We start from the raw sequence: 20,553 nt of genomic DNA, 5'->3' as shown, positions 1-20,553 counted from the left end.
TTTATTCGCTTTTACAAGAGAACTGTATTGGTTGCCACGAAATTTACGCTCGCTGAAGACCTTCTTTACCCTCAGCATCTCAACTTATCAACAGGCACGACAGACACAAGGTGTAATGAAGCTAGGAGCTAAATGTGTTCGAACAGACACGCTCCGAAGAACCAATGCGAATAAAAAGGTGCACAGCGTCTTCGGACTGCCTTCCAAGTTTCCCGACAATTTCTTACAATACATCTGTCTACGGACATGCATTTTGGCTTTCATACCGGAAGTTCTCTTTCTTTTAAAGAAAAATGAACGTAAGCACGGCGCGCATACAGGGGCTTGTCCTGGGGTGTGTGTTCACTCGCTACTTGCTTCCGGAAATTTTCAACCACAAAAAAAAGACTTTCTAAGGAAAGGACGAATATGGAAAATATGCGCAAAGAAATACACTGCCCAAATTGCGAGGAAAAAATGTGATTTTCTTTTTCAACAGGAAAGTGTTTTATGCAGGGTCCACGAAGACTTCACTGTCGTTTTTCCGTCAAGGATATGACGTTGGTAAGATCCACACTAACAGAAGAGAATGATTAACTAGAAGAAAAAGGTTCCGCCACCGGGAATCGAACCCCCGCCTTTGGGGTCCGCGACGATAGACCCCTGGAGCTCTACCAAGTACGCCACCAAGGCATATGCACGGAGGGCCACAAACGCGCCTCATATCTCTCACACACGGATGGATGGATGGATGCTATGAGCGTCCCCTTTATAACGGGGCGGTGACATGTCTGCCACCATGCTCGAAGAAAAAAGAAAAAAACTTCCTTGTTTCATGCTGGCCTGATACCTTATCTACATTGATTAAATCTATGTTATTATACCAAAAAAATTATAAATTCACGGTCTATCTCTCTGCCTCTTAAGGCAGAATGACCTTATTTTTCCCCATTATTTATTTTTGTACTTTATCTCTACTTTTCTGCCACCAATACTCTAACCGTCTCTTACTTATTTCTATCGCGGACGTGTTCAGCTTTCCATTGTTGTCCCTAAAACCCAAGGCTTCATGTAGACTCGTGCCCACACGTATACCTGGGTGAATATCGCCACATTCAATCAGTACATGTTCCATCGTTTCCTTAGTTCCCCCGCAGCATGTACAGTGTCGTCCACTCTTAGGGTGCACACGGATCAGCATGGCAGCGCTCTGCGCATCGAAACGAAACGGCGCAGACGCTTGGGAACGTGCTCCTCTTGCTGTACTACAGGGAAGCGATCACGGGCGTGCCAGCACCGGCGTTGGCTGGATGCACTGGCGCTCCGCAGAGCGCGGCCACGCTGAGCCGTGTTCACCCTAAGAGTGGACGGCACTGTACATTGTTCTTCTTCGCAGTGGCGTAGCCGGGGGGGGGGCACACCGGGCCCGTGCCCCCCCCCCGAAAATCTTTTTTTTTTGCTATTGCATACTAAGCCCAAAATGACAGTTGACCACATCTGCCTGCCCGGCCCCCACTACAAATCAAGGAGGTGCCCCCCCCCCCCGAAAAAAATTTCTGCCTACGCCCCTGCTTCTTCGTTACTGAATCTCGCTTTATAACTACGCGTTCTAAGGCAGCCCGACCTTGCTTCAAACAGTAAAGCGCTTCCCCTTGAATTATCATAAAACCTTTCCCTCCTTATTTCTTTTTTTCCCTTTCGGTAGTTACTCAGAGCCGGCTTCTTTTCCATCGCTGTCATCCAATAAGTCCTCTCCGCCTCTCTGACCTTCTGCTTAATGCTCCTTGTTGTCATATCGCCCGCACTGCTAGCCGTATATTTACTGGTGAGCCTCCTAGTTCTTTTTCTCGACTGCGTGTCAGCGCTTTTTCTATACAAATACCTGAAAACCTTCTCTGCCCATCTACTCTGCTTCATTTTCCTCAGCCTCTCTTCGAATCAAATTTTGCTCTGAGCTTCCCTCACTTCAAAGTCTGTCCATCCCATATCACCCTTTACAGCCTCATTTGTCGTCTTCCCGTGAGCGCCCAACGCGAGGCGGCCCACCGTCCTTTGATTTACATCCATTCCTGATTGTACCTCTGACTTCATGCACACCACTGAGTTCCCAAATGTAAGCCCCGGGACCATCACACCCTTCCACAGCCCTCGAAGCACCTCGTACCTATTGTATCCCCATAAAGCTCTGTGCTTCATAATTGCAGCATTCCTATTTCCCTTTGCTACCGATGCTTTCTCTTGTACCTCCATATATCTATATTATTTCTCGAACGATGCTCTCTGTTGGCGGAGATAGGCGGCGCTAGAGTTACTGTATATGCTACCTTTAGGTAGCAGAGTTGCGCATCTGTCTTCCAAACGCCGCTAGCAACCATGCATTGCGGAGAAGCTGATGCTCGGGCCAGTTTTTGTATTTTTCGACGCCGCCGCTGCAGCGAACTAAATTAACACTAGCCATCGATAATCAATGTTTATCGCCGGTCTTCGACACGCCAGACATGTTATTCGGCGACACGGTAGGCATGTCGCCTGCAAAAACGGAGTGCGACTTGACCGCATAGCTGTGGTTGCTAGCCAGACCTATGCGCAACTCTGCTACCTAAAGGTAGCATATACAGTAACTCTAGGCGGCGCGGGGCCGTGCCGCCGTCTGGGGGAGATGAAGTGAAGTACTGCGTCAAGAAAGTAACAAGCGCCCATAGGAAGCGATAGCCATCCCGACACCAGCGAAGGAACGCTGCAGGCCGCGGTGGCATCCAGGAGGGGCCCTAGACTAGAGCACTGCACAAGTCCGGCCCGGGCCCGCATTATGAAGCCCGATCCCAGCCCAGGCCCGTGGTTCCAAGCCCAGGCCCAGCCCGGGCCCGGGCGTACATGACCGTACCCAGCCCGAGCCCGGCCCGGGCCCGTGGTTCCATGGTAAGACCGGGCCCGGGCGTTCAATATTAAATTTAACCAGGCCCAGCCCGGACCCGCTAGAGGATATAAGTTGTTGATGAAGATTATTAATGATGCCTTGCGCTTTGTAGCGGGCAAAATCCGATGTGTACATGAATCCAAATGTTCCTTTGCCCGCGGTGGTGGCTTAGCGGTTAAGCTATTTCGCTGCTAAGTCGTAGGACGCAGATGCGATTCCAGTGGCCATGGCGGCTGCATTTTGATGGGGGCGAAATGTAAGAACACCCGTGTACTTATCTTTAAGTGCACGTTAAAGAACTCCAGGTGGTCGAAATTAATCCGGTACTCACTACGGCGTGCCTCGTAATCATATCGTGCTTTTGTCACGTAATACCAAGGAATGTAAATGAAATGTTGCCTATATGGCACATGGCAAGTCATTACAATAACTGTATAGTGAAAATAAAACAGCAACAAAATTTATTTAAAAGAAGTATACAACAAACACGAAAAACCGGATAGAAGCAAACCCGTGACATTTTCTTTGATGCTCTTTTCTACACTCGCGTTGGAAACATTAAATACAGAATTTTTTAAAAGAGCCTCCTGATTAATAATTTCTTGCAGCAAGATAAAAAACGTTAAAGTTATATATGGTGAACCGCCACCAAAAGTAGATGAAATATAAATCGTTCATATTCTAAGGTCGTGACGCAACGTAATCGCCGTGTACAATATAATTATATAATCAAGCTGCTACACCATACTTAATGCTAATCCAGATAAACGGTTTCACCCTTCTAAGCTCTACTTAGAGCCAGCTCTTTGCACGTGTCACTCAGCTTGGCACAGAACGCCTTAGACCATGCAATGCACAACGTTCGCGTGTGCTCGAAGGCCCGACTTAGGCCTTATGAGTGGGCCCGAGCCCGGCCCAGGCCCACGGCTTCAAGCCCGCGCCCGGCCCGTCACTTTCAAGCCCGAGCCCAGCCCGGGCCCGCCGGAAAACATTTCGGACGGCCCGGCCCGGGCCCGTGCAGTGCTCTACCCTAAACGCCGTTACGCGCTTTGCTTTTTGCGTCGTGTTAGCCTGTGACGGCTCGTTGTCAGAGTAGTGAAGCTTCCACAGGCATTAACGGTGTTTCTCTGCCGCCTACTCCTTCGAATGTGATAGCACTGACTAATAAATCTGCTGCAATAAGCGCCGCCGAAAGGCAACTATGTCGACGGGCGATTGCCATGCCTTTGTGGAGCAGACAAAGGCCAGCGGGACGTGGAATGCCATCGCTCGTTCGCGGCTCAAGCAATGAATCTCTGCCTCCCATGTTGCTGAAGCGCACTGTGGTATGTATAGGCATAGGTTACCTTATTATTCGGGAGGGCACACCGTGTCGTGACTCTCCTCAATTAACGACGCCTTGAAGAAATGCATATCGAGTACCAGTGCTTATTATGCGCTTGGTGATGCCATCTTTGCGTGGCATTCACGATATGCTGTGTCCAGGCAGATGTTAAAAATTTCAGCAACGACAACGGTTAAATCATGATCATGGGCGTCAGTCGTCGCTATGGAGATGTGCCACTATAGGCGCAGACGTGGTTGCATCCACCTCAATCGGTGCTATAGCTGTACAAACTCTCATAGATCAATGCACAATTAACAATCAACTACTTCTGTGAAGTCGCGTTTCACTTTAATAATATATCGATTCCTATGACGGAAGGATCAGCCATGCTTCTTTTTAAATTTTTGCCTTTCCCAGTGCCCTTAAACAATCCCGTTCTCAGCCTTGAAACCGTTCAAATTAACGCCGTTTGCATCATATTATACAACTGTCTTCGTGAGGCTAGTGTTAGTCAAATAAAAGCAAATTTGAGCTTGCGCAACCTTTCCTTGCGCTACGAAACCTGGCTTTTCTTTTAAAATGCATCAAGTTTACCCAAACGTTCCTGACTTTTTCTTGTGCCTTCACCGTATAGGTCGTCTGTTCGATCAAGACCTATGTTCAGCAAGTGTCGCACCTACATAAAATTTGATTCATCCCTCCCAGGTACAAGCGCTGACTAAAACCACATTCATCCTCTGTCGTCTCCATACTATAATAGCCTATGTTAGTACATTTAAAGACTGGTCTTTCTGTAGTCTGATTCCTTTGTTCGTAGCCTGTAGTATGTACAATCTCCTTATAATTTACGCCCATAAGCTTTTGTAACATTCCTGCTTCCTGTAATGGCGAATAAAAGATATAAAAGGAAATACAACCATGCCGCTTTGCTTCACTCTGGCCCTGTTTAATTCGACAATCTGTGGCATGAAAATAACGCAGTTCTAGTAACGGTTCTGGATGAAGAAGAAGAATAACTTTTATTGGGGAAAAGGGAAGGGGTCTAGGAGCTAGATGGGTGGGGCCCCATGTCCAAGGCTCCACTGGCTTGTGCCGCCAGCCGGACATGGCCCAGGAGCGCTAGTTGCACCTCCGGGTCCGAGCTAGCGAGGAGTGCCTCCCATTGCTCCAAAGAGTTTTCTATGTGGTACTTATGCTGTAGGCAGTTGAGTTTATTTGGCCTTTTACTGCAACCCCATGAGATATGGTAGAGGGTTGGCGGCGAGTCGCGACACCACGGACAATCGCGCCCATACAACGTCGGAAAAATTTTGTGCAATCGCAACAAATTTGGATAGACCCCCGTTTGAACTCTACGGAGGTCCACTGCGTCTTCCCCTTTAAGAGATTTGTGGGGGACGCCGGTTCTGGATAGATGCAAACGGAACGGATAATTCTTGCGGAACTCATAATACGGCAATCGTCTCAATTTTCGCCGAAGACCAGGCTTTCAGGGATACTCAGTAAAACTTGATTTCTGGCGGCACGCGGGCTGTTCTTTAGAAGCACAACGTTAATTCCGTTGCATTTGATTTCTGCAAACTTAAAACATCGGTACTGCCGGAGGTGGTTGTATCTGGACCGAAGCCAGGCGGTAATGTCATGTCGGGAAGATCTGCAGCGCGAAGGGTCATTTTCGCATTCGTTTAGACTGCTACGCCAACGCACCGCTGGTCCTCTCACTTAATCTGAAAAATGCCAAACACCATATGCGGGAAAATCTGCGCGACGGCGACGAGCGACGCGGAGCAAATACCTTCGCTCAATCTGTCGATTACGAAACCAAGCCCAATTCACGCGATGGCTTCGGCAGCGAATTTCTAGTGTTGCTGGCACGGCAGCGGCTGCTCTGTACTGAAACTGGCCTGACGCCAGCGGTATCTAACGTAAAGCAATATGTTTTAGATGCGAAGCAGCTCTTTGACTCACGTGTGTAACGCCGTACGTTACGTGCGTCCGTACGAATGCGCCGCAACGCGTTCCCCTCGCCGTAGGTGTTGGAGCGTTGCCAAGTAGGTCGCGCCACAGCTTTGCGTTGACGTCACGCTCCCCTCGCACGCTTCCCTCGCAGGTGCGTGCTGACGTCACTCTCTCCCTCACTAGCAGCATGCTCGCCGTAGCGCCCGCAGCTGCCGGCTGCTCCGCCCGCTCGCAACACCTCTGAGTGTGTCACTTCCCTCTCGCTTCACCCGCGGTAGTCAAGGCGAAACGCGCGCCTGCTCCGGTCCAGCGCCCGTGTGTCGACTCTGAAGAAACAACGTCGACGAAGTCGTGCCAAACGCTTTAATGAAACACGAAACCCAACCCGCCTCCCGTGTCTTCGCGTTTCAAACTAACGTTTACTCGAGTAAACGCTACACCGAGTTTCGCTTCAAACCGTTCTTCCAGCACCCGCGTCGACGCCCGTTTCAACCGGGTCGACGCCGTGCGCACCGCTGCTGCTTCGCATCCCATCAGGGTTCCTTCGGGGCATAGAGTTTCATACAATACCCTAGAGAGGAAACTGGCGCTGCGATCGTTCAACCACCATGGGAATGATGGGAAGTACAGGCTTCGGATTGGATGGCGTTAGCTAGCGAACTGTCTACGGATCTTTTTCTACAGTTTCAGTTTCGTTCTTCGCGAGGCATGGGTAGTGGGGTGCGTTTCAAAGCACTCAAGCAGCGCCTTTGTTGTTCAGAGAGGCTGAAGACCGCTAGATCTCTTGGTTTACTGCGACGCTGCAGCTTTACAGGTTGTATTTGACTGTTTTAGCAAAGCGTCGTGCACTCACCGCTGCGCACAGATGTAGCGTCCCATGTCAGTGCAGCAAACTGCATCGAGTTCACGTTTGCTTGATAAGCGCGTCTTACCAAAACTTGTTCAAATCAGCTGCAAAACGACGGCGAAGCTAAGTAGACGCACCGTCGCGCTCCTCTGACTTGACTTCACAACAAAACGAGAGATGCGTTGGAGGCAGACCATTTGAACAGACGCACCTGGCATCGCAGCAGACGATACGTTAAGTGTTTCTCACTCAATACAGTACTGTTATTTCCATAAATAGATAATGCGTACTTTCGAGGGAAAAACAAGCGTGCTTCTTTTCAAGTGTTGTACAAAAATAATCCATTATTTGGTCATGCCAAATCTGGAACACAATTTCAGAGCAATGCATACCCTGGTGGTTGAATTTGTCCAGGTTTCAGTTCCATCTCACGGTAACGCAAACTTTTTGCAATAAGTTTTACGTACAAAAGAATGAAGCAAGTTTTAATTGGAATTAACTTCATATCACTTTGTTTTACACTCAGCAAACAAGCGTTGCGAATCTCAAGAACTTAATCCATCCGAAGCAGATCCGAAGCCTGTACTTCCCATCATTCCCATGGTGGTTGAAGCGCTGCTCAAGGAGCCCGCATAGACACTAGCGCCAGATTCCCCTCTAGGTATTATTGTAAGAAACTCTATGCTTCGGGGAGATGGTCGAAGTTTTTGTTGTATAAAGTGACATAACTCTTTCTCTGAGTCTTGCATTAATTTTTCTTCTGACGTACGTGAACTTTCGAATGGTTGCTTGCTGGGTTAGTTGGTTCATTGCAACTCATGTAACAGCGCGCAAAAGTGGAAAGGACGACGACACCTTAGACTCTGTCCCTGTCGTAGTCATTTCCACTTCTGTGCGCTGCTGCATAAGTTGTGCAACTTTTTGTTATTTGTTGTTTCTGTGCAGTGCCGGCAGTGCGTCACTCACATACATCCCGTTCCGACTTCTTGCAATTGGCTATTCGGTCATACGACTTCCGGGCGACGAGCAACACTTTCTAGAGTTGCACAACCGAGCGATCGACAAAACGATTGTCGCGCGACAGCCGCCTACGTCGCCTTTCGCGTCGCACTTCGCCGTGGCGTGGATTTTCACGCGTATGGGGTTCGTCCTTAAGACGTACTCGGGGCTGGCTATGTTTTCATGAGATACATAGTTACGTGAGATACGACGTGGCGACGGCCTACTAGCCGCGTTTGTCGGATTATCCACACGTCGCTTCCTTGTCCAAACCTATTAACACGCCTCTGCATAATGATGTTTTTTCCTCGCCGGACTCTCAAGGAAAACTAATCGCTCATTTCGCAATGGGTCTGGATTCGGTTCCTCGTAGGGGATTAAGCTCTCTTTTTTCTATGTTCGTTTTTCCTCATCAGTGATTCTAACTAGATCAGATAGATTGTTGTCGCACCGATGTGGTAATGCGTCTTGCCAAACCAATGCAATGTAACACAGGTCAATGTTTTTTATACATGTTATAATCACATGTTATAATCGCACAAGTTTTTGTAGGTGCTATAATCACGCAAGTTTTGCAAATTTGATTAAACGGTGCTATACCGTAGCAAAGCGCTACAATATGGCCAGGTGGATAATTACAAATCACATGGGTAATTCCGTTTTATATGCGTGAATGATAACATCAAAACGCTTTCAAACTGTCGCATGCATCCATATAGGCCTTAGTACTGAGGCTCACATTGTGCCCGCAGAAATATGCAAATAAATAAATAAATAAATAAATAAATAAATAAATAAATAAATAAATAAATAAAATTAATAGGCCCTAATATAAGGCGCGGCATTTCAGTATCTTCTATTCCGCTTCGCTCCTCTACATTTTGCCACTTCGTAGCTTGGTCTGTCCTTTTTTTTTTTTGCTTTTAAATTGGTTTCACTTTATGCACCGAATCCGGTAGAGACAAATAAAAAAAAAACACGACTTCACTGCTAAAAGGAAAACTTAGTATCGACCGTGCAATCGTGTCGACATCGCGGAACTCGGTGGTGGCTGCGTTTAAAGTGTGTCGGATGATGACTGCAAAGTTATCTAAGGTTTTATGAGGCGCTTTAAAACCGTTGCCTCGCCGAAGTCGCGTGTAATCGCTGACGTTGCTGGCATTCACGGACATCGTACAGCGCGGAATTCGGCACCCATGCGTCGCTTAAAAGAAGCTGGAATAGGCCGGGGAAAAAAAGAAATTACGTAATACACGTACGTGTTCTTACAAAATTCATTCTTTGCATTATTCAGTTGGCGGTGAATCCCTGTCCCCTTGCGTAAGTAGCGCCGCTACAAAGGTCAGGGATGTGTGGAAATAAATGCGAACTGCATCTACAGGCAATGCTTATTTTTAATTATTTTATTTTTTATTACATTGACGTTTATATTCTTTATTTATTTTCTTATTTTCTGTTTCGGCGGCAATAATTCCTGAGAAATCCAGCGGGAATTAGTAAAAAAAATCACAGCATATCCACGGAGTGAATGATGATGAGTGGGCGAAGCTGCGGAGGTTCATCGGTAAACCGTGAATATTCCGTGAATTCTGCCCAGTACATCATCACCGACGTGAGATCGGGCGCGTTTATACTAAAGGTTCGATGAGTTATGACGACTTGCAGCTCACTTTAATTTTACATGTACGCTGTGAATTTTCATTGTTTAGAAAACCATTGCTTTAGAAAACATCTGGCGTCTTTCGTTAAACAGCTGGCGTATTTTCGTTTTGCTTTAGAAACATCTGGCGTTCTTTCGTTTTTCTTTTACAAAACATCTGGCGTCTTTCGTTGGTTTATTTCATCAATCAACGGCGTTTTGAACAAAATTTTTATTGTTTAATCACGCACAGGAGAAATCTCACCAGGCACTACCTTGGAGGTAAAGAATGGATGCTAATGGGAATGAGAGACAGAAGAAGTCGGCTTTTAGCTAACGCTGCGAATTTTACAGCGAAAGCTGTTATGAGATCATTTCACCGGCCGTTTTTGGCGCCGTAGTTGTCCGCCGCCGCCGCCGCTGCCGCCGCCGCCGCCGCCGCCGGTGTCCGTAACCAGTATCGCTCGAAATAAGAAAAAAACAACGAAATAAGAAACAATTCCAGGATGGAACGAGGTTCGAACCTGGGCCCCTCTGCGTGTGAGCCCAGTATTCAACCTCTGAGCCATGCCGGTGGTTGAAACCGCTTTGCAAAAAGGTCCTATACAGGCTTCGTGTCGGGAACGAACCACATTAGCATATGCAATATAGCGTGGTAGAAGAGTAAAATAAGCACCAAGCGTCGCACAACGCGAATTCTATAACCAGGCGTCACACAATGCGAATTGCGCAACGAGTAGGTTGTTGATTGCTTCCAACCCATTACAAAGGTCTCTGCCATAATTCTTCGTCGTCATCAGGCACAGCATCAACAAAGTGTGCATAATGCCTTGCATGCGTTTAGCAGATAGCACGGCTCTCCGTAGAATGACGAAAAATGGCACAGTGCCTGCTGCCCTACTTCTCAAAAATTACAATGATTTATAGCGTAGTGGGTTCCTCTCAAGTGCACTTGTATTGGTTGCCAAGGAAGCCCATAAGCGCATGATCCATTTCCTCGGGGTCTCAGTAAAGTTCTTCGCACCCCTCCCCCGTCTCTCTCCCACGTCAGCGTATGTTATACAGCATGACGGCAGAGGGAAATAGCGACCGGGCGTCACCCAGTGGAAATTACATAACTGGTGGGCCGTTTAAAGCTTCCAACCCATTACAAAGGGCTGAGCCGTAATTCTTCATCGTCATCAGTCGTCGCGTCAACAAAAGTGCACATAATCCCTTACAGACGTGTAGCTGGTGCCACGAACCACATTAGCATATGCAATATAGCGTGGTAGAAGAGTAAAATAAGCACCAAGCGTCGCACAACGCGAATTCTATAACCAGGCGTCACACAATGCGAATTGCGCAACGAGTAGGTTGTTGATTGCTTCCAACCCATTACAAAGGTCTCTGCCATAATTCTTCGTCGTCATCAGGCACAGCATCAACAAAGTGTGCATAATGCCTTGCATGCGTTTAGCAGATAGCACGGCTCTCCGTAGAATGACGAAAAATGGCACAGTGCTTGCTGCCCTACTTCTCAAAAATTACAATGATTTATAGCGTAGTGGGTTCCTCTCAAGTGCACTTGTATTGGTTGCCAAGGAAGCCCATAAGCGCATGATCCATTTCCTCGGGGTCTCAGTAAAGGTCTTCGCACCCCTCCCCCGTCTCTCTCCCACGTCAGAGTATGTTATACAGCATGACGGCAGAGGGAAACAGCGACCGGGCGTCACCCAGTGGAAATTACATAACTGGTGGGCCGTTTAAAGCTTCCAACCCATTACAAAGGGCTGAGCCGTAATTCTTCATCGTCATCAGTCGTCGCGTCAACAAAAGTGCACATAATCCCTTACAGACGTGTAGCTGGTGCCTGGCTTCTCCGCAGAATGACGAATAATGGCTTAGTAGGCGCTTCCCAACTTCACGAAAATTTGATTTATGGCGTAGTGGGTACCTTTCTAGTGTACTTGTATTGTAGCCCCAAGAGAGCTTACAACGGGCTCTTGAAACGCCGCTCTTCCAGCTTTCGCTGTCACTGTGCTGCGGTTTCAGCGCAGGCCTGGCGTTTTTTTTATTGTTCAACAACGCACAGGAAAAATCTCCCACCGGCACAACCTTGGAGGTCAAAGCGTAAGACTGGTTACGCACTACGACTACGACTACGAGGGACGAACGGGTGCCGCCTTAAGGAGCTTCGCCCCTAAAAAAAGAGCGTCGCGTGGCTCGAGGCGCGCGAGGCAGGATGCTTTTCGCTGCGCTTGTTCGCTCAGTTACGGCGATGAACAACGAATGACGACGCTCAGTACATGAATGGGCGCCTAAAAAACCGCTCTCCCGAAAAATATATTTAGCCAGTTACACGCCCTGAAAAACGGTGGACAGAGAAGCTTTATGCAAGCGAGTGTACGTGATTGGCTAGCCAGCTCACCAGCATCATCGTCGTCATCATCTCGTCTTCCTTATTTCTTCATTCACTTCCCTGTCTGGCGATGTGACCTGCGTGACGCCTACCGCTGCTACTACTACTACTACTACTGCTACTACTACTACTACTAGTACTACTACTACTTACTACGATGACCACCACGACGACGATGGATTCATATAAAAGTGATGTCTGGGTGGTTCGGAACGCTTTTCCTTCTCTAATGATCTTCTGCCGTAGAAAAAACTGTTGCGTGAGTTTGTAATTCGCGATAAAGGAAACCATCGCGGAAGAGCGAATTGCCTTCCCTGTCATGTCTTCCATTTCTGCGCGCTGATTTTCATTATTTTCTTGCCTCTCTCCGTGGCCCAGAGCACCTTTTATTTTGTCTCTGCAACGCTGCGCGAGCAGCGTGCCTTCGCGACGTGCGCAGCTTCGAGTTGTTCCACTGCGCAAGCGAAAATCACGGCCCATCCGTGCGTGGCGACCATTAAGAAGCGGCCGCAGATTGAGTGTGTCCATCGGATCGGCGGAAGAACAAACGCGAGGCTGGTGCTGCTTGGCTGGCCGCCAACACACGCTCGCCGCTTTCGCGCGATCTCTGCAATCCCGGCCTTGAGGAAAATAGCAAGCTATGTCAGTCGCGTCATCAAGGTCAACCCATGCCTCTGAACGACTGTTACCGCGAAGCCGCGGATGCGGCAACAATGAAGCGTTGTAAGCGCGGTGGCACGTGCCTCCCAACTTGAATCAGACAACCCCGTTAGGTTAGCTTAGGCTAGGTTAGGTTAGGTTAAGTTAGGCTTGGTCAGGTCAGGTCAGGTTAGGAGTGTGTCCGGAACACAGCGATCAGAGACCGCATTTCTTCGGGACCGAAATGCAAAAGCGCTCGTTAACGCAGATTTAGGCTAATGTCGAACACCAAATACGGCACAAGCTATTTGAGCGAAACTATTGTGCGGCACTCTACGGTCGTAAAACTAGGTGTGCATTGATGTAGCGCGTTAGCCAGGCACTAAATTTGGCGCCTCTTCTTACAGCGAGAGATTGGGCGTGAAGTGTAGAGCATTTCTTCCTTGTCGTCGACTTTGCAGATTTAAGAGAGATCACCCATTCTTCCATTTGTTTACGTAAAAGACTTACGCACTCGAAGAGATGTCAACTGAGAGCCTATTAAACTGGAATTTTCAGACCGATGTTCCGTGACAAATAAGGGAGATGTAAGGCGCGGCTAAATTCGCGTAGGGATCAATAAGGCTGGTGTAAGTAAAGAAGCCACGAAGAAGCCATTAAACACAGAAGCGAATTACCGCAGTACGTAAAAAGAGAGATCGAAATACTCCGACTTTCGTTGGTGTGTTTTCTCGTCTTCTGAATCTTTAGCATACGCGCTCGCGTCAAGCAGCGCTTGCTCGGCTTGTTTAACACCACGTCCACGAGAGCTGGTCATTATATTCTCAGAATTGTCAAAAGATAAAATTAATTCTGAACTAACATTTTTAATATCATTCAATTGGTAGCGTGGGTCTGACGTTGCACATAAAAGACAATCAGTAGCGAGAGCGCGTACCACGAACGGCCATCTTGTACGTTTATAAATATTTGTTGAACATACGTTTGTATTTTCGCATGATGAATATTAGGGCGAACGGCAATATATTTTGCCGCGAAACTTTCATTCGGCTTTTCGTTTTGTTCACTCCAACTACCTTTAAACGGACCTCGTGTATTGTAACCAGATCGCGCAATATCGGGCTTGCATGAGCTCGCTGAGCTTGCAGCAGTACTATTTCCTTCAAGGCTGGAGACACTAAGTGGAAATCCGAAGCCTTCCGTCACGTTCCGCAAAAAAAAGAAAGAAAGATAGCAAGAAAAGCCGGCAGATCCCACGCATCGTGGGAATCGATGTAATGCGAAGCAGCCAGCAAAGAGCTGCATACATAGTCTTGTATGTCATTGAGGAAAATGCGTGTCATGGTTTTCATGTTAACTCCCATTATTTATGTTCGTCACACAGTAACGTCGCGCAATACCAACTTCGGGGTCGATCAAGCTAGAGAAATGGCCGCCAGCGCCCGATGAGCGTGGCACGCAAGTCATGCTGTACATGACATACGTCATGACTTTCATGTTAACTCGTGTTATTTATGTTCCTCACACAGTCACGTCGCGCAAAACCAATTCCCGGGTAGATCAAGCTAGCGAAACGGCCGCCAGCGCGCTATGATCGTGGCACGTAAGTCATGCCGTACATGACATGCCTGTCATTATTTTCATGTTAACTCGTGTTATTATGTTCGTCACATAGTCACCTCGCGCAATACCAATTTCGGGGTAGATCAAGCTAGCGAAACGGCCGCGAGCGCCCCATGAGCGTGGCACGTAAGTCATGCTGTACGTGACATGCGTGTCATGATTTTCACGTTAACTCGTGTTTTTATGTTCGCCACACAGTCACGTCGCGCAATGACAATTTCGGGGTAGAGCAAGCTAGCGAAATGGCCGCCAGCGCTCCATGAGCGTGGCACGTAAGTCATGCTGTACATGACATGCGTGTCACGATTTTCATGTTAACTTGTGTTATTTATGTTCGTTACACAGTCACGTCACAAGATACCAATTTTGGTGTACATAAATCTAGCGTAACCGCCGCCAGCACCCCATGAGCGTGGCACGTAAGTCATGCTGTACATGACATGCGTGTCATGATTTTCATGTTAACTCGTGTTATTTATGTTCGTTACACAGTCACGTCGCGCAATACCAATTTCGGGGTAGATCAAGCTAGCGAAGCCGCCGCCAGCGCCCCATGAGCGTGGCACGTAAGTCATGCTGTGCATGACATGTGAGTCATGATTGTCATGTTAACTCGTTTTTTTTATGTTCGTCACACAATCACGTCATAAGATACCAATTTTGGGGTATATAAATCTAGCGAAACTGCCGCCAGCGCCCCATGAGCGTGGCACGTAAGTCATGCTGTACATAACATGCGTGTCATGATTTTCATGTTAACTCGTGTTATTTGTGTTCGTTACACAGTCACGTCACGCAATACCAATTTCGGGGTAGGTCAAGATAGCGAAACCGCCGCCAGCGCCCCATGAGCGTGGCACGTAAGTCATGCTGTACATGACATGCGTGTCATGATTTTCATGTTAACTCGTGTTATTTATGTTCGTTACACAGTCACGTCACAAGATACCAATTTTGGTGTATATAAACCTAGCGAAACCGCCGCCAGCGCCCCATGAGCGTGGCACGTAAGTCATGCTGTACGTGACATGCGTGTCATGATTTTCATGTTAACTCGTGTTATTTATGTTCGTTACACAGTCACGTCGCGCAATACCAATTTCGGGGTAGATCAAGCTAGCGAAGCCGCCGCCAGCGCCCCATGAGCGTGGCACGTAAGTCATGCTGTGCATGACATGTGAGTCATGATTGTCATGTTAACTCGTTTTTTTTATGTTCGTCACACAATCACGTCATAAGATACCAATTTTGGGGTATATAAATCTAGCGAAACTGCCGCCAGCGCCCCATGAGCGTGGCACGTAAGTCATGCTGTACATAACATGCGTGTCATGATTTTCATGTTAACTCGTGTTATTTGTGTTCGTTACACAGTCACGTCACGCAATACCAATTTCGGGGTAGGTCAAGATAGCGAAACCGCCGCCAGCGCCCCATGAGCGTGGCACGTAAGTCATGCTGTACATGACATGCGTGTCATGATTTTCATGTTAACTCGTGTTATTTATGTTCGTTACACAGTCACGTCGCGCAATACCAATTTCGGGGTAGATCAAGCTAGCGAAACTGCCGCCAGCGCTCCATGAGCGTGGCACGTAAGTCATGCTGTACATGACATGCGTGTCATGATTTTTATGTAAACTCGTGTTATTTATGTTCATTACACAGTCACGTCACAAGATACCAATTTTGGTATATATCAAGCTAGCGAAACTGCCGCCAGCGCTCCATGAGCGTGGCACGTAAGTCATGCTGTACATGACATGCCTGTCATGATTTTCATGTTAACTCGAGTTTTTATGTTCGTCATACAGTCACGTCGCCCAATACCAATTTCGGGGTAGATCAAGCTAGCGAAACTGCCGCCAGCGCCCCATGAGCGTGCCACATAAGTCATGCTGTACATGACATGCGTGTCATGATTTTCATGTTATCTCGTGTTATTTATGTTCGTTACACAGTCACGTCACGCAATACCAATTTCGGGGTAGGTCAAGATAGCGAAACCGCCGCCAGCGCCCCATGAGCGTGGCACGTAAGTCATGCTGTACATGACATGCGTGTCATGATTTCATGTTAACTCGTGTTATTTATGTTCGTCACACAGTCACGTCGCAAGATACCAATTTTGGTGTATATCAAACTAGCGAAACGGCCGCCAGCGCACCATGAGCGTAGCATGTAAATCATGCTGTACATGACATGCGTGTCATGATTTTCATGTTACCACTTGTCATTTATGTTCGTCATACAGTCATGTTACGCCATACCAATTTTGGTGCACATTCGATGAACCAAGCGACCAGGAGAGCACAAAGTCGTAGGCGGCTAGATAGATAGATAGATAGATAGATAGATAGATAGATAGATAGATAGATAGATAGATAGATAGATAGATAGATAGATAGATAGATAGATAGATAGATAGATAGATAGATAGATAGATAGATAGACACGCTCAAAGTCGCAGAAGTTCGCTAAGAAATGCTTCGCATTTAAAAATGGGATAAGTATCCGAGGGAATCAGTAGCCGACGATGATGATACTCCCTAATGAGAAATCAGAGCGCAGCAGGATTCTGGTGACGGCGGCACTGGGTCACTGCTCCGGGACTTCGGTGAGCAGCAGCACCACAAGCAACACTTCACTAGTGGCGCTCAAACTGCGCCAACATGCAATGTTCCGCCCACTGCGATTCGAAAGAGCTGAATGGGTGAAAGTGCGAGGAGGTCGCAGTCTCGGGAATGGAAAACGTCGGAAACACGCCTTGCCAGAAGTGACATTAGATGTTTTGAGCAAGTTACGGGATCACGTTACGGTAATACGGTAAGGCTGTACGGCAGCGCTCCTCCTTTCCCGGTCGTTGTGCGGCTTAAGCACAACGACCGGGAAAGGAGGAACGCTACGGTACAGCCTTACCGTATCTGCGTTCCATATTTCGGTAACTTGCTAAAAGACTCTAGTAACGCCAGCTCCGTGTGCGCACGCTCTGCCTTTCGCGAGCAACGCTCTGCGTGCGATCCCTTCCGTTCTTCCTTGTGTCTGTCAATCGTTCGCTCGGTTACGCACAAGGGCAGTGCGAAACTCCGCGAATGGGCGCATAAAAGCTGCACCCTGAAAAGGACCCGTATGTAATTGATCGAAAACGTGAATAATATGTCACGGACGTTCGTGGTCGTCCTATTCTGCAAGTAGGACGATACGCAATATGCTTATTCAGTTTTTTAAAACAAATTATAAGTTCTTATAGACAATAATTTGGTAGCTTCTCTATCTCGACATTCGCCTTTGAAATTCCGGCCAATTCAGTCATTACGCTTATAGTCTGACACGTGGGTGCATGTTGAATTGTGGTAACTACTTTCTCGAGGAAAGAGAACACCGAATTCACTACGCCACATTTTAAGTGAATACCTGGAATTCTGCACAGTATCTATGCTGCTTCGATTAGACAAAGGACAAAAGCTTTAGGTCATATCCAAGACCACTCGATCCAAAAACCCTTGCTAGGTGTATTCTCGTCAGGTAGGTGTCGGGAATAAAATAGAAGGAACAAAAAAAAACGAAATTAGTGCACTTTTCTGAACCATAGCGCCAAAGTAACTTATATGGGGAATGACGTCGCGCTTCCGTCCTCGATGTCACCGGTTCAGCAAATTCAGCGCGGCCGAGTTTCCATGGAATTAAGTGCGAAAACACCACAGTTTAGGTAATTCGCGTGCACATCGAAGAACCTCGAATAACCACACTTTATGCGCAATGCACCACAACAAGTCGTGCCTAATAAAACGATTCTGCACTTGGCACCCATGCAATCGCAGCGCATAAGTCTTTGAGCGCATCTACATCGGAGTAGAACTGACCGTGACAGTTGCAGCTAGCGAACGACAGCCATTCAGTATTTGCAAAATACGGAAGCGCCAAACACGTACCAGTTATGATGGCGACTTTTCCTTTGAGGTCCGGCATTGTACGTTCGAGTTCGGTGAGTGGTTCTGTGTACCGGCTGGGCAAACGAAGTGGACAGCACGACCTTGCGGAGCCAACTGCTTCCCAAAATTGCCGGGTGAGGACATGCCGGAGTCGGCAGCGTCCCCCTTTCCCGCAGCTGTTTCGTACACGGAAGAACGCACTTTCACCATCTCTCCGTACGCCTTCGAGCAATACCAATGGGCGGCTACTCAGCGGCGAATTCTGAGGACGTCGGAGGGACTTTGGTCGTTGTTGCTTTTCGAACGTATTGTGTCGTTTATGCAAAAAAAGCATGAAAAAATTGGAAGCTCTTTCGATTTGAGGTCACAGATTTCGTATGCTGACCGATGCGGATGCATTTATATGAGGCTCGATTTTGAAAAATATCTCTATATGCTTGAACGTGCGTGCTCGTTTAAGCAACGCGGGTAGTCAATATTGACCAGAAGTTATCCACTACGATTTGCCTTATAATTATGCTGTTGCTCTCGCGCATAAAACTCCTGAAACAAAAGCGAACAAGCCCGAAAATTAAACTGCGGTGTGTTGGGCTGTCACATGATGACACGAGTTTTAATCGCTATCATAGGCGGTGGGCTGCCCTCTTTCATTAATTGTATATTCCACGTGGAATGCAGTCGGCGAACGCTTCTTCACGTTGACGTTACGTTTTATTCTAGCGAAAACACGTAGATGTCGCCGTGTACAACTGCACTTATCACAGCAGTGAAGCGAATGGGGACTCATAGTGCCAGAATTGTTATCACTCAGGCAGGAACCCAAAAGACAGGAAACTCAAAGACGTTCTCACTACGAAAACAAAATGCCCTCGTGGGTGAATTAGTTGTAAAACCACGCTCACCAAACCATTGGTCTTCATAGGCATGAAGATGATTGGTTTTCGGAAGGCAGAATCTCACTGTGGAGCCAATTCGTTATCATCAAAGCTCCTACGAGGGCGTTATCTTCTCTAAACGCTTCGTGGGATTCAGTGCTCTAAGTGAAGCGTACTTTCAAGTGATGTTTAGAAAATAACTGTGGCGGTTTCATGTGGAAAAAGCACCATTTTATTATGAAGTGCGCCGTTTTGGAAGACCCCGGCTCATTTCAGGCCACCTGGGGTTTTATAACGTGTGAATAGCTTTTTAGACCAGTAAATAGCATGCGCGCTTCTTTTCCGGCATTTACTCCGTCTAATGGCTCAAGCACGACATATATGATCGCAGTGGGATTTCATTGCGCTTCGTGCACATGCGGCACTTAGTAACGAATCGCACCAGACGGGGTTTGAAATTTCATTCTTTTCTTTCTTTCTCGCTTTCTTGTCAGAGATAATTTATAAGCTATACCATGCACAGTATTCGCATATCAAGTATCACCCTTTTTGTGTCTTTAATTAATAAATAGCAGCCTGTTACCGCATGGTAACGCAGGGTTTTTTCTGCACCAAGGTTAACACATATATAAAGGTTTATTTCATCAAGCAGAACTTCTGTTTGGGCCAGTTGTTTCACTGTTAAACGTTCCGGAAAGCAGCGCTAAAACACAGACACGAAAAGGCGTAGTATACAGGGTGTTTCAGATAAAAAGCACGAATACTCTTAAAAAAAAGGGAGTGAGAATGGAGCAACGGGCTCCGTTCCTCCTTCGGAGCCGCCACTTTCTCCTTTGCGGACGATTTACTCGTCGCGCCCTCTTGCGGCAAGCGCCAAGGGAGAAACTTTTCTCCTCAACCACATGACTTGCGCGCGCGCGCATGCGCACGCCGAGTTAAATCGTGATTCCGTGCTGCGGAGAGCGGCTGCCCTTTCGCGCTCACCAGACCATCCAGTGCTACCGATCTCGGCCAGTCGCGTGCAATTACTTGTACCTAGGATTGATGCGAGCAACGCATGAGTGACGTTCATTGTTTTTGTTCTATGTGTTGAGTAACGTGTGTGGCGTTTTTTCTTTTTCTTTTTTAATAGGCTCGGCGTGTGCGCGATGCGCCGCATACTGCCGTGTGTCTCGTGTTGTTTGTATGCGTTTGCGCACGATCTGCTTGTCATAAATACAGTAAGTCCCGCTCAAGGAGGTTTAAACAAAACTTGCTGGAGTGGAGGCCGCCTATACTTACCAATGAGCCGCAGTGAAGCCGCGCCGCGCGCGCGGCGGCCATCTTGCCATAGGCAAGAAACGGGAGCCAAAGCGCGCCCGCCGCGCTGACCGCGTCTTTCCGCCGTGGTTTTTAATTGTTATAATGGCGAACATT

The 20,553-nt window shown here is 47.6% G+C and overlaps 1 protein-coding gene across 1 annotated transcript in view; it reads right to left on the bottom strand.

The window, feature by feature from the left end:
• The window catches only part of LOC119390605 (3-oxoacyl-[acyl-carrier-protein] reductase FabG), a 67,363-nt gene extending 48,963 nt beyond the window's left edge, over positions 1 to 18,400 (bottom strand). The window contains exon 1 of the mRNA XM_037658194.2: positions 18,263 to 18,400. Within this exon, the coding sequence (XP_037514122.1) occupies positions 18,263 to 18,299 (37 nt within the window). The 5' untranslated portion in view covers positions 18,300 to 18,400. The remainder of the gene's footprint in view (positions 1 to 18,262) is intronic.
• Between the last annotated feature and the right edge of the window lie 2,153 nt (positions 18,401 to 20,553).

Source organism: Rhipicephalus sanguineus, chromosome 4 (genome assembly GCF_013339695.2).
Source record: "Rhipicephalus sanguineus isolate Rsan-2018 chromosome 4, BIME_Rsan_1.4, whole genome shotgun sequence".
In the NCBI taxonomy this organism is placed as follows: domain Eukaryota; kingdom Metazoa; phylum Arthropoda; class Arachnida; order Ixodida; family Ixodidae; genus Rhipicephalus; species Rhipicephalus sanguineus.
This window is presented reverse-complemented; position numbering and strand designations above follow the sequence as displayed.